Source organism: Calcarisporiella thermophila, assembly GCF_041956535.1.
Source record: "Calcarisporiella thermophila strain CBS 279.70 unplaced genomic scaffold VTP21scaffold_1, whole genome shotgun sequence".
NCBI classification, from domain to species: Eukaryota; Fungi; Calcarisporiellomycota; class Calcarisporiellomycetes; order Calcarisporiellales; family Calcarisporiellaceae; genus Calcarisporiella; species Calcarisporiella thermophila.
The window spans coordinates 737,239-761,635 of NW_027192191.1; the positions used below are offsets into that span (position 1 = coordinate 737,239).

The 24,397-nt window shown below is 43.8% G+C and overlaps 8 protein-coding genes across 8 annotated transcripts; 4 read left to right on the plus strand and 4 right to left on the minus strand.

Annotated features, from left to right (window-relative positions):
- Positions 1-60: 60 nt before the first annotated feature.
- On the plus strand, positions 61-2,015 carry VTP21DRAFT_318 (uncharacterized protein; the record flags this gene model as incomplete). Its single annotated transcript, XM_069393454.1, has 9 exons — positions 61-226; positions 305-539; positions 606-678; positions 746-838; positions 914-1,051; positions 1,117-1,260; positions 1,327-1,431; positions 1,490-1,641; positions 1,706-2,015. 9 exons carry the CDS (start codon positions 61-63, stop codon positions 2,013-2,015), a joined length of 1,416 nt encoding a protein of 471 aa, XP_069256697.1.
- A 1,007-nt stretch (positions 2,016-3,022) lies between these two features.
- VTP21DRAFT_319 (uncharacterized protein) lies at positions 3,023-3,917 on the minus strand (the record flags this gene model as incomplete). The annotated part of the gene is made up of 4 exons (XM_069393465.1): positions 3,023-3,205; positions 3,269-3,412; positions 3,474-3,758; positions 3,825-3,917. The coding sequence occupies 4 exons, from the start codon at positions 3,915-3,917 to the stop codon at positions 3,023-3,025; spliced, it is 705 nt and encodes a 234-aa protein (XP_069256698.1).
- A 1,556-nt stretch (positions 3,918-5,473) lies between these two features.
- VTP21DRAFT_320 (uncharacterized protein) lies at positions 5,474-15,807 on the plus strand (the record flags this gene model as incomplete). Its single annotated transcript, XM_069393477.1, has 6 exons — positions 5,474-14,615; positions 14,691-14,944; positions 15,020-15,238; positions 15,309-15,430; positions 15,496-15,595; positions 15,661-15,807. 6 exons carry the CDS (start codon positions 5,474-5,476, stop codon positions 15,805-15,807), a joined length of 9,984 nt encoding a protein of 3,327 aa, XP_069256699.1.
- A 786-nt stretch (positions 15,808-16,593) lies between these two features.
- On the plus strand, positions 16,594-17,982 carry VTP21DRAFT_321 (uncharacterized protein; the record flags this gene model as incomplete). The annotated part of the gene is made up of 1 exon (XM_069393488.1): positions 16,594-17,982. The coding sequence occupies one exon, from the start codon at positions 16,594-16,596 to the stop codon at positions 17,980-17,982; it is 1,389 nt and encodes a 462-aa protein (XP_069256700.1).
- Positions 17,983-18,911: 929 nt separating this feature from the next.
- Positions 18,912-20,060, minus strand: VTP21DRAFT_322 (uncharacterized protein; the record flags this gene model as incomplete). The annotated part of the gene is made up of 3 exons (XM_069393499.1): positions 18,912-18,980; positions 19,046-19,333; positions 19,413-20,060. The coding sequence occupies 3 exons, from the start codon at positions 20,058-20,060 to the stop codon at positions 18,912-18,914; spliced, it is 1,005 nt and encodes a 334-aa protein (XP_069256701.1).
- A 664-nt stretch (positions 20,061-20,724) lies between these two features.
- Positions 20,725-21,040, plus strand: VTP21DRAFT_323 (uncharacterized protein; the record flags this gene model as incomplete). The annotated part of the gene is made up of 2 exons (XM_069393510.1): positions 20,725-20,773; positions 20,838-21,040. The coding sequence occupies 2 exons, from the start codon at positions 20,725-20,727 to the stop codon at positions 21,038-21,040; spliced, it is 252 nt and encodes an 83-aa protein (XP_069256702.1).
- Positions 21,041-21,120: 80 nt separating this feature from the next.
- On the minus strand, positions 21,121-22,258 carry VTP21DRAFT_324 (uncharacterized protein; the record flags this gene model as incomplete). The annotated part of the gene is made up of 7 exons (XM_069393521.1): positions 21,121-21,209; positions 21,276-21,316; positions 21,383-21,469; positions 21,552-21,901; positions 21,968-21,995; positions 22,079-22,126; positions 22,188-22,258. 7 exons carry the CDS (start codon positions 22,256-22,258, stop codon positions 21,121-21,123), a joined length of 714 nt encoding a protein of 237 aa, XP_069256703.1.
- Positions 22,259-22,682: 424 nt separating this feature from the next.
- VTP21DRAFT_325 (uncharacterized protein) lies at positions 22,683-24,001 on the minus strand (the record flags this gene model as incomplete). Its single annotated transcript, XM_069393532.1, has 5 exons — positions 22,683-22,793; positions 22,855-23,035; positions 23,094-23,402; positions 23,471-23,816; positions 23,884-24,001. 5 exons carry the CDS (start codon positions 23,999-24,001, stop codon positions 22,683-22,685), a joined length of 1,065 nt encoding a protein of 354 aa, XP_069256704.1.
- Between the last annotated feature and the right edge of the window lie 396 nt (positions 24,002-24,397).

Consider the following 24,397-nt stretch of genomic DNA (forward strand, 5'->3'; position numbering starts at 1 on the left):
TGTTTTTTCGTGTCAATTATTAAATCTTGCTGTTAGTTTTACGAACGTGTCTGACCAGCAATGTATCGGCAAACTCGCAAAAGGCATGCTTTAACAACAACACGATTAGGCGATGTAGCCCTTCATACTGCACCGTATCCATATCGTCTGAACTTTTACCTCGATCCTCCCCTCTCTGAAGTTACTCTCGAGGAATTTGAGCTCTTTGCTTTAGATCGCGTAAAAGGTAACACGACCACCAATTTAATTGATCTGTTGGCTGAAGGCAATGACATGCCGATCTATGTTTTGTCAAATTATATAGTCCTAAAAATCATCGAAACTTATTGTGTCAGGGGGAAAAATGATGAAGAAATGAAGAGGCAAATGGAAGAGGCATGTGCACAACATTTGCCTCTACACTCCAATAATGCTAAACATTACCCCCTGCAAGAAGAGCGACGGAAGGATCATATCAGTCACTTCATTTTACGGTTAGCTTATGCTAGAACCGAGGATTTGAGAAGATGGTTCATTAATAACGAATGCGAGCTATTCAGGTGGAGAATTAATTCGGCGAATCAAGTTAGCATCTCAAATTTACTCGATGTAAATTTTTTCAATAGATATCGCTTCGAATCTGAGACACTACAGGATAGATACTCATATTTGACAAGTTTGAATTTATCATGGAAAATGGTATGCTTGATATGCATATTAGACTGTGGACATCAGAAATCTAACCATTTGACGGATAATACAATAGATAAGTAAAGAGGAAAAGGACAGCATACGGAAAGAGCTAATGGCATCCTCCCCCCATATTGCTGAACGATTCGAGAGTGAAGCATTCTTTGAAGTAACTTTATATTTTCATTTGGATTCTATATAGGAATATCAGGACATTACGCTTACCACGATAACTAACCTCCAGGTTGACTGGCAAAAAGCATTGGATTTAGTCCATCAAAGACGTATATTTTTAAAGCGTGGTAAAGCATACGTTCCTTCGAGTGATCTGATTGTGCTTGTACTTGGTGAATTCCGAAAGCATTTAACATGCGCCATGGAGGTAACTAGGTGATTCGATCTGTTTTTATTGTGTACCCTCCTTCAATATGGCCAATCCTTCAATAGGCAGCCTCAAAAGCATTACCACGACTTGACGAAGATGACCGATTGGTACCAGTGTTAAACAATATCAATACACAGAGTTCAGGAAAAGAGTTCACTGCGTCAGTACCGATTGCGGGGAAAGTATCGGCAAATGATGTTCCTAACGTAAGTAACATCCTGTTCAATGGTATGTTATCTCATCTATTCCTAATTCTTATTTTATTCTTAAAGCTTGAACACCACTTTCCTTTGTGCATGCGCCATCTTTACTCTCAACTTACTAAAGATAAACATATGAAACACGGGGGTCGCATGCAGTTTGGATTATTCTTGAAGGTGAGATGAGCTGCTTTCCGCCTGTTTCGAATTTCATTAACACTTCTTCTTATCTCAGGGTGTTGGTCTCTCACTTGAGGAATCTATGATTTTCTGGCAAAAGGCGTTTACAAAAATTTCCAGCGATGACTTCCATAAGAAAGGTTATGCATACAACATTCGGCATAACTATGGTATGGAGGGAAAGCGGACCAACTATACTCCATACAGGTAAGAAAAATATAAATCGAATGATTGCAATTGCATAGTCGAATTCATTCCTTGTATAATTCAGCTGCACTAAAATAATCATGGGCGACCAACCACATGCTGGTGAGCATCACGGCTGCCCATTTCGCCATTTCTCACCTGAGAATCTCACGGCTACTCTCCGGGGCTACAAAGTACCTGAATCTGGAATACGCGAGATATTGGAGCTTGTACAGGGAAGACATTATCAGGTGGCATGCACAAGATACTATGAGCTGACGCGACGGCCGAAAGAGGAAGGTGCATCAACAAAGCTATTAGAGCCTGTAGAACATCCGAACATATTCTTCAACAAAAGCTATGAGTTGGAAACAGGGTTAGAAGCTAATAAATGAACAGATATTCTTGGCTTCATTTGTATGAGTTTTATGTTTAATTTTCAAATAAAATAGATAATCGGCTATAGTAACATAACCATTGTTTCACTCCTCCCCCTCTTGATCCATAGAAATGGACCCATATAAGAAGGCAAATCAACGGATACCAAGATTAATTTTCAACTACGACTTAGATTATCAACCATTCTACTTCAATCCTTACATCTCACACTTCTCGACATATCATCTTGAAGGACGTGTCGCAGTTTTTATTTGACGCTTAACCAAAAATGCACGAGGTCGGCTCTGCTTTCACGTTTTAATATCCTGCTTCAGAGTAGAGTTGCAAAGCACTCCGACAAAATAATTAAATAATATGCTGTCAAAAAAAAAAGAGCTTAAAAGCGTGCGCTAATCAGAGTTAATAAACTAACATACTCCTGACCTTAACGGAAATATTTTCAGCAAACCCCAGGTATCCTAACATAAAGAAAACGGTAAATATTCAGGTGACTCCTATTACAAAAGAGAGTTAAATAAAAAAAAAATTCGAAAATCCAAAACCTGGAAAATTCAAATCAAGAAAGCATTAATTCATTACGAACTGAAAAGGCTCGTCAAAAGGTATCTTTCGGAGACCCAGCGGTACAGCATGAGTAGAGGGTGGTATAGTTTCTTGTGAGGGGACTACACCTTATGCTGAAAAAGGTGAGATCTGTAGATCACAGTTTTTTCGATCACATTAAGATCGACAAATGCCGTGTACACGAAAATGGAAAGCAATCAATGGATGTATAGATTTTCAAAAAGAAGACGCACTAAGGCTGCGGGAAATCGAGGTCACTTATTCACCATATGACCAGAATAATATACCGACTGAGGAATCGACAGCAACAACATCCATATAGTTCAAAAGAGTAATTAATGATACAAATTATATACCATAAAATATATACAGTCCATTGCAAATATAAGAATATAAGGAAAAGAGCACGAGACCAACTAGCCGAGGTGCTTGCTGGATACTATGCGCTGCTGCTAGTAGGCAAGCTAGACCCCTTGATGATCGTATTATAATCAGGAGGAGGTGAGAGTGGCTGCAAAGAATCGGAGGAAGAGGGGTTGAAGGTGGGAGGAGGCGGCGGAATAAGAGTGGTGGCTTCGTATTCTGGGACAGGAGGGATCTCGGAGAACTTTATGATAATAAACTGGATGGTAGAGGTGTCAGTGTCAGGGGGTTAGACCTCAGAGAAAAACGTTTTAAGGCCTACATAATCGAAGGTTCCTTCGAGCGTCTTCGACCCGTCGGGATTGATTCTTGTTGAACCCAACAGCTGTCTTCTCATTGAATACGCAATGTCCGGGTGGTCTAGCTCGCTCAACTCGGAGCAGATTGCTTTCACAACTCTTTCAAACTATATAAACGCGTTTCTCCATCCAGTCTATAATTGAATGGGGCAACCATTGGTAACCTACCTTGCTCAACCGTTTTAGGACAAAAATTTCACACGCCAACGCAATGCAAACAAGAAAAACAATGGCTATTGCAGTAATTCCCCAGTGGAATCCTGAAGGAAGAAAAGGTTTCTCTTGAAGCAGAGGGGTAATTCCCAGTGCAACTACCGTCAAGACTACGACACTCACGAACACCAGCCAGAAAATAATGCGCGTCAAGCGCGATTCCGAGTGGGGCTTCACATTTTGCTCTCTTATTCGCTGATTGATAGCCATTATACGAAGAGAAAAGGTTTGGGGTGACATCTAGATCATAGAAAGGTGGGTTAAGCTCACATGAGAATCAGCGCGAGAACAATGACTCTTCCATACATAACCATCAAGACTGGCGGGGAACTTGTCGCAAAATTTCTCGCGAGAATACACTAGTGGAATTTCGACTTTTCTCGAAGTTGGTTCCTCCATCTCCCATTGTTTAATTAAAAAAGACGCGGCATAAAGAAAGGGCGGCAGAGAGAGATTGGATTAACAAAAACAAAAAGCCCTTATAGCTAGAGTGTATTTTTTTTAGAAAAAAAAGTGTTTGTGAAAGGCTGTGGGGAAAAAGAAAAGGCAGGCGCGCGTGATACAGCATATAGCATTCAGCTCCTTCAAACTCTCACTTTTGAAGTATCAGCATGAGATTGCATTGCATTGATTTTGGAGTCTAGTGGTGGCAAAAGGGGCAGCGATGAGAAATCTTAAATTCGTCTATAGTAATCCAGAGCCGTAACCCTATGCTGCTCCAGGAGACCCGCCCGCTGCACAGAGAGCCCACGAAGCTCGGCCAATAATCCTTGGAGATCTCTAGTATGCCTCGGATAAATAAGCTTGCCTTCCAGGAGACTTCAATAACCGCTGCGGTATTCTTGGCTATATTAAAGTGAAGTGTGCAAGACTCTAATTGAATCGCATGTGCATTGAATGCAAAAATCGCTGGCTAGCTCCGGCTACAACCTAGAAGATATCTGGCTGCTAACCCTTGGACATAGCCAGCGTCTCCCGACTGTTTGACACAATAAGCTGGCTCTTCTATTCGGGTGAATATTATGCAACATAGACTTTTTTAATTTACCGCCGATTTCATGCGTGTTTGCGTCATACCACCTTCCCCTCGCATTCCCTCCTCCTCCCCGTCAACACAGATTAGGTTCCAATATACGTCTTGAATGGCCCATGCTTACCTCACTTTGTCCGCGCGTAGTGGCTGCTTCTGAAAGCTGTACAAAAAGATGGGAATTATTTTTGTTCTCTGAAGTGTCAGAAAGGGATGAATGATAGAATTTAAGATCTCACGAGATATCCCGTGTCGACTAAAGCAGCTGATGCATCAAGCGGTCAAGGAAGCTCAATGATCTCTAGTAAGAGCCGTGGAAAAGGCAAGAGTAACGAGGGCCGTAGCCAGGAAGCACCGACCGCTGTCGAGATGAATTTTTTTTTTTTTGGGTATTCATCTCTAAGAGAGCATAAGATTTTCAGTTCTTTGTGAAGCAATGAACACCAATAATAAATTGTCTGAAATCTGGTCTTAACCTTTCAAGCCAGCAATCTTGCATCTCTGCGAAAGCATAAATTCTTAGCTCTTCTACGTCTCTGTACCATTATTTCACCAGGAGTGAACCATCTTTATTCAGGCAAAGTTAGCACAACAACAAGGTGAGTCTCGCCCCTTCCTCAATCTCCATTCTGTACGCGCATCAATATTTGCTATGCTTTGCTTTGCCCACATGTGGAGTAAACATGGGAAATCTCTGGATTAAGTGGGATTATTAACAACGTATTAATCTTAGTGCTTGGTGCTGCTTCACGGGAAACTAAAAGGATCTAGCGTGCGCATGGAGATCCTCATCCAGTTTCTTATGGTAAATATATTCGACATAGATTACTTCATGATCTGTGGTATTAGATCCCTGGGTCCAATAGTGTTCACTAATGTCCATTCGATTTTTTTTTTTTCTATTTAAGCTCCTTTCCCCATAATCATGTCTTCAGAATGCAATTCTTCAACCAGCAATGAACAATATATAACCACTTGGACGTCAACAACGCCTCTATTTGAGCTACCTGGAATTCAGAATCGTGTTACCATCGAAAAAGTTTATTTAAATGGATTGCATGCACTAAAGCGCTTTGAGATCAAGAACACATCACCTTTTCGCATACTCGTGCGCCTGCGTTCCAACCTGGGAACGCAGGTTGCATTTCAGCCTAATAACGAAAACCTCCCCGATCCTGATGCATTTTTTCAAAACACTTCATCCGCAGGGGCTGGGCTTGTGTCATTTCCTCAGACTCCCAGTGACGAAGCGTCTGAGCCCCTAGCCACATTTCCCTCTACTCCTCCCTCTCCTACTCTCTCCACGAGTATGGACGATGTACCCAATACTTTGCCTGAACACTTCTTCAGTATTGCTACCAACACGGTAGCAGCCATGGCCGCGGGAATAAGTGACCGGTTTGGCCACCAGGGCTATCAGTTCAACCAGCTGTTTAACTATGTTAATTATGTGGACGAAATTGATATACCCCCTTTTCAATCGAAGAAAGTTATTCTTGCTTTCCTCCCGGACTCTTCACGCGAACGAAGCAGTCGTCGTACAGCAAATCGAGTAGATAGGTCAGAAGAATCAAGTGATAGGTCAAGTTTGTTTTCATCGGCCGCCCCTGCCGACTCGGAGGAGACGCATGATATATTTGAAGTCAACGGGTTGCTTCTGTTTTACGGGTATATCATGGACGCGACCCAACGTTTTCAGTACAATCATTCTTCAGCAACCTCAGGTCAGCGCACGGGATCAACTTCTGTCGACCCATCTCCCCCTACCTCCAACTCACTCTCACGGCGTAACTCCATATCCCAGGAGCGACCACCTCGCTTACAGTTTTCTGAGTCGGAGGAAGGTTCTGCGACATCTGAGCCTCGGAGGGAGGATGAGCCCGGCTATGGAGCACGCTCTGACTACCAACTGACGGTAAAATTCCGGTCCTCTGTATGCCGTAGCGTCCTCTGGACCGATGTCGGTGAAACAGGCATCAATTTCGATGACTGTGTCGTGGGAGGTATCTACTTCAAAGATTTTACGGTGTGGAATCGCTCCGAAATTGAGCTTTACTGGCTGCTAAACACGGTGGACCTCACTAACACTCGGCATGATGACTGGCTACAATTCATCGACTACGATACTGGTGAACCGTTGGACGCAAAGCCCATTCCAAGTTATTCACATCGTCGAATCCGCATTACCTTCCGACCAAAAGAAACCGGCGAGTTCAATTACGATCTTCAGGTGGAAAATGCCAATGATGCGAGCAATATTGAGCTGGTGCGGATCAACGCGTCGGTGCGCACTGTCCTCCGCGAAGAATCACTAGTGGTGAGTAGTGGAAACGTGCTGGATTTTGGCGATTGCTGTGCAGGTGTGGTGGCAAAACAGCAGATAGTGCTCAAGAATGTAAGCGACATGCCATTGGAAATCCGATTCTCGGCCGAAAATGCAGAGGTTGCGTTCGACCTTGGTTCAGCTCCCGAATTACCCTCTGATCTCTCCTCTTCCCACCAAGATACCGTAAGCTCAGGATTGCACACGCCCACTCTATCTCTAAGTACCATGCTAAGCACAACTGACCGGTCTACCCCTGGAAGCGGTGCAAGTTCCCCACGCCCCTCCTCTCCAATATCTTCTTTGAATACACCCCATTCGCTGGGACTCGAGATGGTGAGCGGGCGATCGGCGAGCAGCTCGGTGGCCGAAAATGGGGAAGGAGAGGCGGACGGCGAATCCATTCCTGAAAGTTTAAAACTCAATCCGAATGCCTCCCCGTCTTTGGCGAGCAATAGACCATGGGGTAGTTCAGTTGAAGCCGGCACCAGTCGCTCAGCGTCCCGGGCTGAAGGATTACAGATCGATGAACTCTTAATAAAACCCGGTTCGGAGCGAACTGTAATCGTGTCCTATCGGCCTGAAAAGGATGCGTCCGCAACCGACTTCCGTGCAGGTCAGCTGGTGCGGCGAAACTTCCGCATTATTCTGGACTACGCCACTTATTCTGGCTCATCGGCACCTAGCTATCAGCGAGAAAAGAAGATAATCAAATGTAAGGCAAGAAGTTGCACCTCATTTGTTGAAGTTGTACCAAAAGAAGTCAACTTCGGCGATACGGACGTTGGCACACTTAAATCGCTCCCGATTGACATTGTGAACCGTTCCGAGCTAACGGCCCGTGTTGAAATTCGTTTCACCTCAAAAGTGCTCAATTGTTATCAAGGAGAACTGGTTATACCACCTTTACAGTCGATTGAAGTGAAACTGGACCTGTACCCGCGTAAGGTCAACCCTGATTACCGCAAGGAGCTTACCCTCGTTAACTTGCAAAACCGAGATAACGACCAGATCATCGAAGTACGCAGCAACAATATTGATAAGAAACGCGTTACATTTCACTCGCTCTTCTACCGCATTCTCACACCGACGGGATCGAATTATATTGATTTCGGATCGATTATTCTTAATTCACCTGCAGTGCGCACTTTTGTCATTGACAACATTAGCCAGGCGCCGTTAAAGCTAGAGCTCTCATCTTCGCTTCCCGAGGAGGTTGTAGTATATCGGAAGCGAAAACTTGCTGACGCTGCAGGTCAATTAGAAATCGACCAGGGCAACCTACTCTTTCGTCAGCGGTTGCTAGACTCCATCAGCGAGAAACGGGTGAGCGCTTCAAATTTTGTTGATAAAGAATCTATCGCTAGTGCATCCAATGGCTCTCCACTGGCTTCAACAAGTCTGAAGAATGGTCCAAGCAGCTCCCCGAGAAAACTAAGCTCTCCACGCCACACTATTGGCACCAATGCAGATAAGGGCATCGTTTCTCGGACAGAATATCTTGATTTGGCGACATCCGCTCATACCTCTGGCCCGAATGGCTCGGCTCGTAACAAGTCGCGTCCTCCCTCGCGTGTCCCTGGTATATCGAAACCATCGCGGCCCGAGTACTTCCTCAAGAAGCTTGTGCAGAATAAACTTGCCCTTCAAGCAAAAACTGAAATGAACCGAGATGGAGAAGCGGTCCAGGAGCTCTCACCTGATCCTAGGGGACTATCAATGAAGACTCCACTTGCATCCTCAGCGTCCACTAGAAGCCCTGCCTCGACATCGACAAAATTACGTCCCACTAATAGATTTGCAAGGGCAGGAAGTATATCTGCTGCCAATCCGAAATCATTCTCTAGATTGAATTTTAACGACTGGGTCCACAACGCCGACATTGCCACCGATGCTCTGATCGATGCACTGGAAGCCAATTGCATCACCTCTCCGCCCCTTTTCGCAAACTCGTCAGCCGAAGAGAAATATGTGCAGTACCAAGTCGCCTTAAGGCAGGCATTGAACAAAGCGTACGAAAATGGGATTCTTGTCCCTAGCACAGAGGTGGTGATACCGCCTCTTTCGCAAGAGGAAATCATTCTCATCTATACTGCCTCCGGCCAGGACAAGGCACACGTACAAGGCATTCCAAAAAGGCAGAACGCAAGGATATTTCTTCGGCTTGTTAGTTTCGACCGGAATGTCGAGCATGAAGGGCAATTCGACTCTTTGTTACAGACAGACATTACTCAAATCCCAGTGCGAGAGTTGATGCTCCGGTCCTCACTGTGTCGTTCTATCATGGATATCGGGCAAAAGAACATCAATTTCGGTGTGCTCGACAAGGGCGAGAAACGTACCAAAACCATTGTTATTCAGAATCGTAGTGAGGTGCCACTTCTCTACGCTATTCGTAAATCAGGTTCAATTGCATCGGGCGGTATATCCATTGGGTCGGGTGCATATGGTGTAGTACGAGGGTACGGTAAGAAGGAGGTCGAGTTCTCCTTCAGGCCAAGTCTTGCCGGTCCTGTGCACGAGCGTCTTGTTATTGAGAATATTTACGATCGGGAGACTAGCCAGATAGTTTCGGTCAAATCCCAGGTCCGAAAACAATGCCACTTTTTCATCAAGTCACTTGAGCTCGATTTTGGTCCGTGTGCCGTTGAACAACCGTCCCGCCGCAATCAGCAACTTGTCATCACCAACACGGACCGCCAGGCACGGACTATTGTGGTGCGTGTTGATCCGGAGGAGTTGAAGTTTGAACGGTGCTTCGGAGAATTGGATTTCACCTTAATGGAGTCACAAGAGTCGCATATAGAGCTAAGCAAAGAGGCAGAAGAGGAGATAGAGAGCATCGAGCAGAAACTGAAAATTGCTAAGCGCAAAGGCCGCGAGGACAAAGTGAAGAAGCTGCTGAAAAAACTAGAGAAACTAAAGCGAGGTGTATCCGCAGAAGAAGAGGCCGAAGATCCAAATGCCCCAATCGCTAGCGAGTCCTCGAATGACACCCATGCAATGACGGGGAATACTGTGGGGTCCACCTCTGCTGAGACAAGAAAGGGCCAGTCTCCTGAGCTTCCTCCTGAGTCACCGGCTCACCCAGATCCATCGATGACGCCCGCGCAGCCCCCCGCATCCGCCGCAGCATCTTACAAAATCAGAAAGACGCCCAACGAGCTCACATTTGTCTTAGAGCCACGCGCCACTCGCACCGTTACAATCTGTTTCCGCTCTCGGCTTCGCCTTGATAATATCAATGACAACTCCCCCACTTTGCGTGAGATAATCAAGGGCCGGATTTTTGTTCATGAGCATAAGAATACGGATGCAATTAAGAAGGTGGTTTTCCAGGCGATCGTTTGCTATGACCATGAGACCTATAAAAAGGCCCTTGTTGAGGCCATGGGCCCAGCAGGCTATGACTCCTTACCCCAATTGGATGTCGCAACCGATTCATCAAAGCTCCGCCCTGATTCATCAATGAACAAAGTAGAGGAATCACAAGAGCAAATCAGGACCGAGACTGTTGCCGTCTTGCCTCCAGACCTTGATGTTGGAAGGTTGGGAGCCGAACAAAAGGGAAACTATTATCTTCGGCTGTGCAATCAAACAGATGACAAACTCGACTTCGAGATCATACCCTCTTCATCCGAATTTTTCCTCTTTAGCTCTCTTGTTGGTTCCCTTGCTCCCCGCGAGGTGCGTCGACTCGATTTCAGCGTTTTATGCTCCGAAATTGGGCGACACACGCAGCACCTGCTCATACGGGATCTAACCCATGGCACTTCTAATGCGACCTTCCGTTTTCACTGCTTGATCCATCGCGTGCAATATTTGAACTTCCCTTCGCTCAATACAAATGGAGAGCTGGACCTTGGCCTTTGTTATGTAGATCCCGGGCGCAAATACTCTCAGGTAACCCCGTTACTTGTGGAAAATGTATCAGACGAGGATATCTATATCACCTGTCAGAGCAATCTGTCGCAGCAGGTGTGTATCTTTCTGGATGAAACTGGTAAACGGGGGCAAGTGGTGGATACTTTGCTCAAACGTAAAAGTGTAATGACTGTGTGGGTTGCATTACGTCCGAATTTGCTGGGAGCATATCTCACAGGAACGTCCACAAGCTCCTCCAATTCGACCTCTACTTCTTCAGGGCTGGCTGCATCCACTCCAACCTTTAACGACAAAGGTGCATCATCGAGCAGCGAGTGTCGCAAACTGGTCGGCGGAATCAAGTTCTCGGTGTCCGTGGCAGAATCCAGTCTGAAAGCAGCCGATCAACTCCCCTCCTCTTCTATTGGCGAGGAAGAGCACGTCCTCATGACCACACATACAGTTAAATTTACCTCACTAATAGGTCAATCTGTCATGTCCGTTTCGACGACAATGATTGATTTGGGAGTGGTATCACGGCTCGGACAAACAGTATACAACGTGTTCACAGTATATAACATGTCTTCGCGATTACCCCTTGAGTATGATGTGGAATGCCCAAGTGGAGCCATCTTAGTGGATCGAAAGGATGGAGTCTTGCGTGGACGAGATGTTGGGAAGGTGAGAGAGGATGGTAGCCGTCACTCTCCTCTATTCTCGCCACCCTCCGAAAGTGGTCCTGAAGGAGGTGGAGAGCTCGAAGATTTTGCGGAGGATGTCACCCAAAGCTCCGCATTAGTGAGCTTTCGCTTCAACTGCACACGCTGGGGCCTCTTCCAGGACAAAATTGTGGTTTCTAACCGCAACAACCGTGACCAGGAGTTTGAGATTGTGGTGATGTTAATGGCTGATCCGGGCATTTTAAATCACATACCCGATTCGATGCGATGGGATATCAGTGATCTTACCCTAACCAAACCCACCAGCGGAGGTACCCCACTGCACGAGATTTGCACAACAAGGGACGAAGGACTGTGTCATTCTGGACGACGAAATCTTCCTGAATTGTGCTGGGATAATATACCTCTTCACTTGGAAAAAGCTTCGGTATCCCCTCCCCAGTCAGGGCTGCGGGTGATTTTGGATGAAGCCGAAATCCCCTCTAATGGTACTCAGGTGGTGCTTGCTGGGTTTGGTGGGGAAATATCAACCATACCTGAGCAATGTATTGAACTCACCAATCTTAGCAAAGAATTGGCTCAGATCGTTCCCTATTGCAACGTGGACGTCGGTGTCTCTTGGGAAGAGGGGGCTCCAGTGGAAAATAATGTGATTGGTGACGATGAGAATCCCCTGACGTCCTTCGGATTCCGTCGGCTGGGTTCATCAATGGACCTGCTACCCAACCAAAAAGTTCATCTCCAAATTGGCTGTCCACTGCCACCCAACCTTACTAGTGCCAATATTGAGCAACTACAGAAAGGCGACAAAATATACTGGACTGGAATTCTCGCCCTCTATGACACCATTTCGCGAACGGCTATAAAAGTGTTTCGGCTCTCAGCCCTACTTGGACAACCGCGAGCCGAACTTGTTAGCAAGAAAATCGAACTTGGCAAGGTTGGGCATTTCAATGGCTGGAGAAACGTAGACTTTTCATTCAATGTGCGCAATTTGTCTGCGCTGCCGTTCATTTATAACTTGAGGCTGCCGAGCGAAGTGATGGTTCGGAACTCGATTTTGGAGAGTTGGCACTCCGTTGCAAATCAGTGGATTATTCCGCCATGGGAAGAACAGACAGTGTACGCTACCTTGCAGCCGCGCAAACTTTCTGATCCCACTCAGCCTGGAGAACGAACGCAAATACTGAGTGTGGTTAACGCCCGCGACCCATCTCAAGTGATGGACTTGAAAATTAGACTTCGGCTAACAGTGTTCGAACTAAGTTTCGCCAATCTTGAAGAGAATGGTGAGCTGCACCTTCCCCCGCTACAACACCCGCTCCTAGCATCAGCCGTGCCTTGTGACGCCTGGTTTACGGTGATGAACACGACTGACGATGATGTTAGGTTTGATATAGGGGCAGAGCTCAACCCAGAAGTGTCAGATTATATCAAGATGGAAGTCCTTTCCCGCTTTTCTAATACCCCACTGAAAGGTGGCGTCTCGCTCAGCCCCCATGGCAAAATCGAGGTGAGGCTTCGCGTCCACCCAAGGGAAGATTCACGCTTGCCGAAGAATGCGTTCCATCTCACTAACCCAGCGGGGATTTATTTTGGCAAGCTTCGTGTATCCACGCGACAATCACCCGCAGATAAACCGTTTTCAGAGCTCCCAGGAGATTCGGAGACACGACCTAGCGATATTGTTGATATTCCAATACGGGGAGTACTTATCGAAGGCCCTGTGTTTAGTATCTCGCGGGATCATATCGAATTCCGCAGTGCATGGCTTGGTCTATCTGACAGTGAACAGAGCGAAGGTGAGGACGAGGGAGGGAAGCATCCAACTAAGAGAAGTCCTCTCATGCCCTCGATGTTGGATCACAAGCAAATTGAAACGGTTGTCATTACGAACCACAATCCCAAATTACCGCTTGAGTTTTCAGTGAGCCTGAACGGTCCGATGGAGACCCCCCTCGATGAGTTAATCGATATCTCTCCCCTCTCGGAGGAAGGTCGTGGTTTCGTGGAGCCGGGTGGAAAGCTAACACTCTCTGTGCAATTTCTCGACCCCCAGATTGTCATTTCAGACAGCATTAAAGTGTGCATCCAGGATATCAATTCCCTCTCTGGACTCAAGCAAGTGTTAACTGTCAACGTCAGCGCCCGCAAGACGACTAACAAGCGCATCGATTATGGGCTGGATGGAGGAGATGGCACACAATCTGAGCATGCTAGGCGGAGGTTACACCACGAGGGTGTCAGTACCGCCATGTCTCCTCGCGTTGCCTACGAGTGTCCATGTATCACGCTACGTGGATGCAAGCGAATATCGGATGGAGGCTTTGGTGGACGATATGAGCTCGATCTTGGCCAGCAGGATTTGGGGGCAACTAATATTGTTAAGAAGTTGACGTTGGAAAACACTTCTAATGAACCTATCTCCTACCGCGTTAAGACTGTGAATGATGCGGATCGCTCATGGCTCAGCATCAGCCCTGCCGAGGGTACTCTGGATCCTCCGAGTGAAGCCGCAGACTCCGAGAACGAGGTCGCATGCAACGATGGATACTCGTCGACTCAAACGATTACCATTAGCTTCTCTGCCGCAACACGAAACATTTACTCCACCTATTTGCTCATCGAGAGTGTGGATAATCCGGCTGACACTAAGACGGTGCGAGTGACCATGGAGGTGGTCGCGAGGCAAAATATTCGCCGAGGGATTGCATCGGGCGGATCGGCGGAGAGTAATAGAGTTTTCGATGTGTACGTGAATGGGGTTGACTCGGAGAAGACGTGCATCGAGATGCTGAGTCTATACTATGGTCACGAATATACCACTCGCAGCATGGTTATCCATAATTATGAACCCATGCCGATGGAGTTTGCCCTCAAGACGAACTTGTCTCATGACGACCCTACGGAGATCCTGTTTTCCACCTCGCGCACCTCGGCCAAACTATTCAAGACCCTAACAGTCGATGGGTATTCAAGCGCGCGTGTCTACATTCGCTTCAGGCCGTTCCCCTCTGCCGATATTAGGGCAATGCTTGCCAATGGAGAAGCGCGTGATATCGACGCTGTGGAAGAGAAACGCCTTGAAATATATGTTAATTGTCGGCTCGTAAAGGATTTTCAACAGATTGTATTCCTAAAAGCAGAGTGTCGAATGCCAGCAATGGAAGTGTATTGGCTCGAGACGGAGGCCTTTGTTGGTGTGTAATCTTTTTCGGAAGCATTTCTACACCAAACTTCAACCCACTAATATTTACATAACACTTTTCACCTAGGTACAATTTCAAGATTATTGACTACTGACTCCGAGGAAAGTGACTGGGAGATCCAGTTTTCAGAAAAAGAGCGTCCGCTCATCGTCTGCAATCTCCTGGACATACCACTTGAATATGAGATCGTCAATGATACGAGGTATTTCTTAATGGAGCCAACCGATGCCGATAAGACGGTCGAGTCTTTTGGCCGTCGAGAAGTCAAAGTTTCTCCAAATATAAAAGCTCTATTGAAGAATGCGGATTCTCTATGGAGGGTGAGTTAAACACATGCTTTCATTCATTTAATTTTTATTTTGCTAATATAGCTTCGGTCGACTTTTATAATACAGGAAAAATATATCCAAGAAAATGTGACCATCTATAATCGTAAACGACCCCTTGAAAACTATTGGCTACCGCTTCGTATCAGCTTCGGACAGACTTCCCATTTCCAGATGTCATCCGGCTATAAGAGCTCATACGCATTCAGTATGCTCGAGAATCATGTTGTGTACTTTTTGGGAGATTTCAACATGAATGCGACCCTATTGCTGACCCAAGAAGACGAGGTACGATAACCCCCTGGACCGAATATATTCAACTATTTCCTGACATAACTATCCTTATTTTACGCTGTAGATGACCCAAAAGAAAATTGCTGATTTGGAGTTTCAGTACCATTTCATCGTCGATCAATTGGTCTACTATGGAACCATTAAGACTGGCGAGAACTTTATCCAGCTGGCTTGCCTTCTCTTTGGGTATTTATTGCATTAAATCAATTTATATTTAGTCTTGATTCTCAACTGGCTATTTTATTATTTAGCTCGGCACTTGGACACGACGTGTTCAAGGAATATGCCCCTTCCTATCTTAAAGCTACCGATACAGACCAGCGTATCTGGCCCCCTGTACTGGCTAAATGGGTATGTTGAACATTCCGGCACTCCTGCCCCCATGAAAAATACTAACCACAGTTTGGAATTCCTAGGTTTCGCTATTACATTATTTCATTAGCTTTTTCCCATACGAGAACCCAATTCTTCATACTCTGAAGCGATTGCATGCATCCTTGATTCTGGTTGATGGAGGTTCTGGGAGTGGAGGAAGTTCTCAGCGGAAGAAGCCTCAAGGGTGAAGGGAGTTGTGGAGCAGGACTTTGTGTGAAGAACGGGAAGATGCTTTGAACACGGACTTTTCTTATTTTTATTTGTATTTATTTAGTGTTAGCTACTTATTCGGGAGAGTTTTGGCTTTCGCACAGGGACAATGCTTTTGTTATCACTATTTTTCTTTATAGGCAAATTTTTAATTGTGCGAGTCCATATACTTTTGTTGGTAGATTTTTCTTTTTCTTTCTTTCCACTTAATATCGTTATGGAAATTTATAGTCAATTCCTTTAATTTTTTTTCTTGCAATTTTTCATCCCAAGTGTTATTTTAAGGCACCTTGTACTAAATTGCTCTCTTTTCCTCCTCGACTTTTCAATCCGACACTTGTGATTTTTAGGTACTCTTTTTGTAATTAATTTATTTTTTTTTGACCAAGGTAAACCGGCTTTATAAACGAAACTGGAATTGCCATAGAGGTACACACTTTGCTTAATTGGTTGACTCTATGACCAAGATTTGCATTCAATGCCTACCCGGAGATATTGCCGGCGGATAATGATTTTACCTGTGTCACTTTTGGTGAGTAGAAACAAATTCACAGTAAACAGATCATTGCATGTAACTTAAAGTTTAATAGAGACGTTAACTGCCAAAAAGAGACTGCACGAAGGAGATAGACCCGAGCAACCAGGAAAATAATCAAAAAGAAACCAAACACAATCGATTATCAATAGTTTTTGAATATATATAATGACTAGCGCATCCAAACATAAACTTTCAAAATAACACAACCACTACACTTGGTTAAGATATGGGTGAAAACACTCTACGTTCTGGATCGGGTCAATACAATGTCACGATAGGGGTTCAGCAAGAGGCTCCTGCAAATTCAGAGGATATAACTCATATTGGATATCCACCGCCTCACAAATCTATGAGACTTAACAGATGCCACGCCATTCCGCTAATTTCTATAGCTATATCCTACATTTCTTTTATCCTTATTGGAATTAATGATGCCGGGTTAGGAGTGCTGCTCAAGAATATGAAGCAGCACTATCTGGTCGACGATGCACACATCGCGCTTATTTTTGTATTCAACCTCATTGGCTTTCTGATTTCTTCTTTAAGTGCGGGATTTTGTATTCAAAAACTTGGGATTCGGTGGTATCTTGTTGCGGGGCATAGCTTGTTTTTAATTGCCACGCTGGCAAATGGCTTTGCACCTCCACTTGTCTTGCTTTTATTTATCATGCTAGTTTTGGGTGGATCGATCGCCAGCATCGATGCCGGATTCAACGCGTATATTATAGGCTTTAAGAATAGCACGACATTACTTGGATACTTGCACGCATTCTATGGGATAGGTGGGTGGGTGGGACCTGTGGTAACATCTAGTTTGATCGCACAGAGACATCTCTTATGGAATCATGTATATTTTCTATGGACAGCGATGTGTGGTGTATCACTGATCCTAATTCTGACACTGTTTCGCGAGCATTCCGATTTACAAAATGTCAAAATTAAAGAAACAATTGGGCATCCTCCTTCAGGTGAAATGAGTGTTGGGACTCAAGCTAAACGGAAAATTACTCTCACTATATTTCGCAACAAATTCGTCTGGTGGAGCTGTATCACTTTTCTTGTTTATATGGGAATCGGCGCAACGATAAGTAATTGGATGTTTTCTTTTTTCGTTGAATCTCGTTCTTTCACCGAGCTGGTGGCCGGCTGGATGATAAGTATATATTGGATTGGAATGACAGCGGGGCGCATCATAACGGGTCACCTCGCGAACAGATTGGGTAGAATGCGAAGCATTTTTATCGGATATGCTCTCTGTTACGCCGGCCTTGCAATCGCTTGGGCTATACGGTACGAGGTTGGCTCAGGTGTAGGGATGTTTTTAGTTGGATTCGGACTTGGACCTGCGTATCCAATAGCCATTTCTGTCATAATCTCTATGCTACCTGAATACCTAAGACCGGGTTCAATCGGATTTCTAACCAGCGCTGCCTGCGTGGGTAATGGGCTTCTCTCCTGGCTAGCAGGTTATATATATCAAAATACTGGAAGAGAGTCGTTGATGATATATTTAACCGTTGGAACGGGGGTCAGTTTGATGGGATTTATTGGATTGCACCTCTATAAGGTTAGAAGTAAAAGCGCAGAACATATTGAACAGAACTCTACGTCCTAGATTCATTTAGCCACTGCGTTAATTGTAGAATATATATTTTTAAACTTGATTTTACTCAATAAAGGAGAGGGAACTAATGTACATACAAAGCAATAAAAAATCCTAGTTCCAGATTACCACATTATTCAAGAATACAGGTATATATTTTATAAGCTTTATCTAAACTATATCAACTAAACGATATTTGCATTAGTCAAACTCTCTCTTTGAATTCATCCAGCTAGAGGCAATGGTATTTTTCGCAAGCTCCACCAAATAATGGGATACCCAATGTTTAAGAAGAACTCTATTGATTATTTTTAAAGCATCTTGGCCTTCTTTTGAGTCAACTTTTCTCTAACTTCCCCCAGAAATTTGAAAACACAAAACCATAAACACTAGATACGAACATAAATTTCAATTTAAACTTGCCTCAAATCCAGCGCCTCATTCCCAAGAATAGCTGATTCACCTACGAGATATTCCGTTGATAGAAATTTAGACTAACCTTTGGTGTGCATACATTACCCCATATCTCACCTACAGTATCATGTTGATGTATAAATTTTGTTCTTTTGAAGAACCCTCCAGTTTTCCATTTTATTTGCAAATATTTGCCCTAAATACAATATATTGCCCCGCACTTGTGGTTTTGCAATCTAAAACAAGTAATACGAAATTAAAATAGCTATTCATTGGAATTCGAGGGATACAGCAGAAATTGCTGCAAGGCCTCGTGAAAAATGCTTTTGTCCATGCGGGGTGATATCCTTCTTTAGGGAATGCAGTAAGCTGTTGGAATTATCCCTATTAAAATAATCGGGGTTCTAGTAACGGAAGAAAAAAATGACAAAAAAAAATAATCAAAGAGCAAACGCAATAAATGATATTTCAAAATAAAGAAAGAAAAATCTATAAAATATTTCACAATAAATATATAAAAAGCTCCACTAAATGGAAGCCGCGCACCCATAATCAAAACGAAGGCGGTGGAAATGCAACGTAGCCAAATAGTGATACTAAAGAAGAAAATCAATAGAGGAAATTAGCGCGGAACTGAAGAGCGGTCGCCAGGCATACTCACGAAGATTCCCAACATGACAAACACATGCCATATTGCGTGACTTGTCAACCCTGGGTAATCAAATAGACCAGGCCAGAACTTCTCAGGGAATCGATGTCCGTAAAAGATCACACCAACAATATATGCAATGACACTCCAAAGGAGCGGTGCGAGGAATTGGAAAGTGGGAGCCCATCCACGAATTGAGGCCATATGGGCGAGCGGTACCAACCCTCCCAAGCCTGCCAAAGAGATGAAAAGAAAAATCCGGAAGGGGCGGTATTTGTGTGTATCGAAAAATTTGAAAAACTGGGGGGGGGGAAACATCAAAAGTTAAGATGATCATAAGCAAGCGAGGACTGTAGATAAATATGGGCAATAGACTTACCGGAAATACTAAAGTGCTCATCCCAAGAATGGCAGTGAGTCCCATGTAGAAATTGCGAGTTGAGTCCTCGCAATAAAACCCATAATAAATTTTGGTCAGAAGACTCGCCGTGATAAGCAATCCTATTCCAACATAATCAAATGTCGCAGCACATTTGGCTACTGCCGGCTTGGAGTGGCACATCAGAGTATGGTAGAGGGTCGAACATAACAGGCACTTCAATGCAGCAACAAAGAAGAAGGATACCACCAATCTATCCGCAAGCAGAGATCCAGTCAAATGATGAGGGATTGCATAGATGGCAAGGCCGAGAAAGAAAAAGAATCCTAAGAGATGGGTCCATATATTGCATGTTTCGTTGTGGACCATGAAAATGCTCTGAAAGCATTCTCGCATTGTCGAAAAATGCCGATAGCCGCGACGCACATACTGGTTCTCCTGCCATTCCCGGGGAAGTTCCTCAAACTTGAGCAGTCGCCTGGCCGCGCGCTTACCTGCGGTAACCGCATCTCCGACGGTCTTATCAATACAATTAACGAGATTGCTTGCGGCCACAGAGGCCGAGGCAGCTGCGTGTGCAAAATGGGGATCTAATACGGTGGTAGATGCTCTTCGTTGGTGCAGAGTAGCTGCGGAATTGAACACCATTCTCGACAGAGTAGGGAAATCAGCAATTAATTGAGCGGAACTAACAAAACTGGAGCCTGGGGAATTAAAGAGATATCGGAGGAAAATAGGATATCTGAGGAATAATATCAAAAAGGGAGGGGGGTAAGCAAGCCAAAGCAATGATTGTAAAAAAGGATGGGGGAAGTCTTAACTAAAATTTGAAAGATATGAGAAAAATATTGATCTATTCGATAGAGAAAAAGTGGTACCGTCGTACGAAATCTCATAGCCCACTGATATGCTCCTTTGGCTACACACTACAAATTTAGTGGAGTTCCGAATAGACCCCTCCCTTCGGCATGAAAACAGCCGCAGCCATTTCTCTATGCATATTCTCCTGGTGCACTAGGATTTATCCCCTGCCATATGCGACTGGAAGACTCCGGATGCTGAGAGAAGCTACCATTTAAGGCTAACGAATAGGATACCCGTCTGTTTCCACAAAACTTTTCCAAAAGTGAAGTGTGCTATTCCTAAGTAGGTGGTGGAGTGCTTGGTTGGGGCACGTGAGACAAGCCACGGAAGTCACAGCTAGGACGCCCTTCCATTGTGGCGTCTAGTTTACATCTTGTTTAGTGTAATATAAAAAGCCTTTGACAGCTCAGTGGCATTTTCTTCATACTAGTTTTCGTTTTCTACAAAGATGTCTTCTAAATATAATCTAAAGCACCAAGAAAAAGTCCAGCCCATAGGTAATTTCTGCATCATTATCCACCTTTCGCGTCAATTGTTTTAACCTGCTATTCATCTTGAAAGGCCGTGAACCCAATAGTGCCGCCGTCTTTCACGCGGGACCTCGTCATGACGAGGAAAACACTATGCTAGATCCTTCGCTCAGCCAATTGAACCAGAAGGGCGAAACTTGGCAGGACAGCGGGGTGACCAACCCCCCTGGCGATAATCGTGGAGTTGTAGGAAAACCGCAGAAAGATTTTGAACAGTCAAAGCAACAGAAATAGAACCACATGCAGACGTTCAGAGCACCAATATATTAGAAATCGTGTAAAGTTTAACTTGTACAATAATAAATATCTGTTGTCTACAACTTGGGCTCGAAATCAAGAAGCTTCACGCCTAACAACATTTCGAGCTTTTCTAGAGCTTCTAACTCCCGCCCAAGTGTCACTCCTTTATGCAAGTATAACAATGTCACTATTAATTGAAAATACAGGTTTTTCGAATAAAATTACTCACGAATAGTTTGCATCCCAAGTTCACGGGCAGCTTTAAGATTCCTATTAACGAAAGTAGAACTATTTAATGCTCATCTATCACTATCATGAATAAAAGGTACCTATTACATTCCGATATCATCCAGGAATACCACCTCAGAAGGTAGAAGATTCAGGGCTTTGCATGCGTGTAAATAAAAATCGGGGCTAGGTTTTCTAGAAAAATATTTCACCCGATGTTAAATCACATATTTGAAATGTGCAAGGCACCAAGATAGATTTAGTGTATTCGGCATACCTTAATCCAACTACTGAAGATTCGAAGTAGGCATCAAAATTTGCTTTCAACGATTTTTCATGCGACACGTTTGTTAGAGGGTAGTTATTGGTTAGGGCGGCAACCTTGAATCCTTTTTCTCTTAGCCTCCTAATAGCACTTAAATAACCTGGATTTATCCGTAGAGCCTCCCTCATCATCTGGGTAAATAGCTCCTCTCCGTCAATATGGATTTTTTCAGGAATGGTCACATTTCTAAGATTCCTTCGCTGAGCGTAAACACGGTAGTAATCCACATTAGCAGGATCAGATAATTCAGCACCAAAGAGAGAATAAAACTCTTCGAGTTGAAGTTCGCCCCGTTCCAAGCGCTAGTGGATGAGTGAGTCAATCTAAAATGAATTGCTGAAAATAAAAAAAAAAATGTAAATTCATACTTGGAAAGCACCATTTTCGCGCGAAGCTCTTAAAATTCACAAGAAATAAAACGAATAGGTATGAGAAACAAAGAACAAGAATCAATGATATAAGTATACTGAATCACTTACATCGCGACATTAATATAATTCTTAGGCAATCCATATTTCGTTTCATATCTTTTATATTAGTCGTTAGCTTTTAAACCTAACCATGCTTATCAAAAGTCATCAAGTATACTTTGCAATCCCTGTGAACGGCGAGCCACAAACCACGCCTCCAATGTCGAATATAACTGCTTTGATATTCATTATTTCCTCTAACAATGTATATGATGGTTCTGACTGTTCTTCAGAACTAGGTATCGACTTTAGAGACTGAATCCTCGTGAAAGAAATCATGCGTGACTTTTTTTTCTCAAGACAGATTTCATTTATTCGATCGTTCATATGAGAAGCTGAATTGTGCGGCAGAATTAAGAGATAGGTAGCCACAGGGAGCTTCGTTCTTTCATTAATAAATTACAATGGCAAATTGTCATTTAACATCTCATCAAACTTGAGTTCTCATTTTGACCCGAGCGCGAAATATTAATCCTTTTTTTTTTTTACTTTTGAGCATATAAATATTACAAATAATATAGAACAATAAGCCGCTATACTAGGAAAAGGCATTAACTTTTGCACCGTCCGTCACGAGGATCAATTTAAATGGAAAGGCTATAACCAAAATATTTTACAAAAGGCCACACTCACGCAGAGCGGACTGGATCAGAATGTCGTTAACGGCATTCATAATACCTCTCACCTGTTGAGTATCAGTTGCACATGTAAAGTGGGCGTAAATCTTTATACATAAATGATAAGGAGACAGATTTGGTGAATTGGTTCTATCCTTTAGAACTTACCTGCTTGCTCTCCGATTGATTTTCAGCAGCAAATTTATTCAGGAGATAGTCGCACGCTTGATCGTAGTCAGCTCCTCCAACATAATCGGGAAAAGAATTACTAAGAGGCGTGGCCTGAAGTTTCTCCCGGAAAAGATCGATTTTATTCAAGAAGAGTATGATGGACGTATGGACAAACCACCTAAATAAGGATGGGTTAATTGTCCAGAGCTATTCTTTAAGTCGAAAGCGCTTATTACCTTGAATTACAGATGGATCCAAAGAGAGTTAGTGATTCGGTCATACGATTTGCACTTTCGTCCTCTCGAAGACGCTGATCATATTCTGACAAGGCAACCAGAAAAATAACAGCTGATACATTTTCGAAACAGTGGATCCATTTCTTGCGCTCTGACCGCTGACCACCGACATCGAACACGCGATAAACAATATCACGCACGTGGAAGGTTGCCTCCGTAATCCCTGTGGTTTTGACGCGCGACCGAAGAACATCTTGATCAGTTGGAATGTAGTTGGGCTGAGCAATCCGGTCAATCGAATCAAAATAACTATTAAAACACGCATCCCATGGATAAATAAACCTAAAATTATCTACACTATTAGCTATTGAACTCACTATCTTGCGGAATCATTTAATTGGTATTCGCGACTTCTCCTCTGGCACTCTCGTACCATAGGATCCCACCATAATTCTCTAATGGCTAGCGCAATTTCTGGTGGCATTGTCTCATACTCCATCTGATACATTTCAGCAGAAAGTATTACATTGGCATGCACTTTATTCGCGGGATTGGCAAGAGTTAGACCCATGTCCTGCATGGCTTCAAGGATGACCCGCATAGACTGGCATGTATTGATAAATATAATCTCGCGGAAACTTTCACGCTCTTCACGCGAATAGCTTCCCTCATTGATTAGCTTAAACTGCTTAAGTATAGTGGATTTTCCGCTTTCCCCAGCACCTATCAATTTAGTAGCAAAACTGTATGAATCGAAAGTCAACATCAACTCATTCAATTTGATGTTTACCAAGTAGAAGCAATTTCACTTCATTATTCATTTTGACTCGGTCGCGTCGCAACTGATTCTCGATCTCATTGTTGCGGCGGTTTTTCTTTTTCAACTCAGAACTCAGACAACAACCCATTTTAGAGAGGAATCGTAAGAATAAATAAAATGATATATAAACTGCAGCAAATAGAATGGAAACAAACAGTGGATGAAAACGAATGAATGGAGGAAGTTATTCGTAATATATAAGAGGAGATATTTTTAAAAGTGGTGGCAAAGCAATGAATTAAACAGGTCGAAATTTAACCAGTTTATTAGGGTGAAAGAGCTCGGATTGGATTTTCGATCTGCCACAGTTGGGCAATACTACAGAATCAGACAAATCTCGAGAACTATAGGATAAAATAGGCAAGTCCACCTCGAAAGCTTTTTCACCCATGAAAGGAATGCAGGAAATCGTGGGCAATGAGCAAATTTACTTGGTTCTTACAACGGGGCTGATATGCAAATATGAAATAGATGATGCATCCGG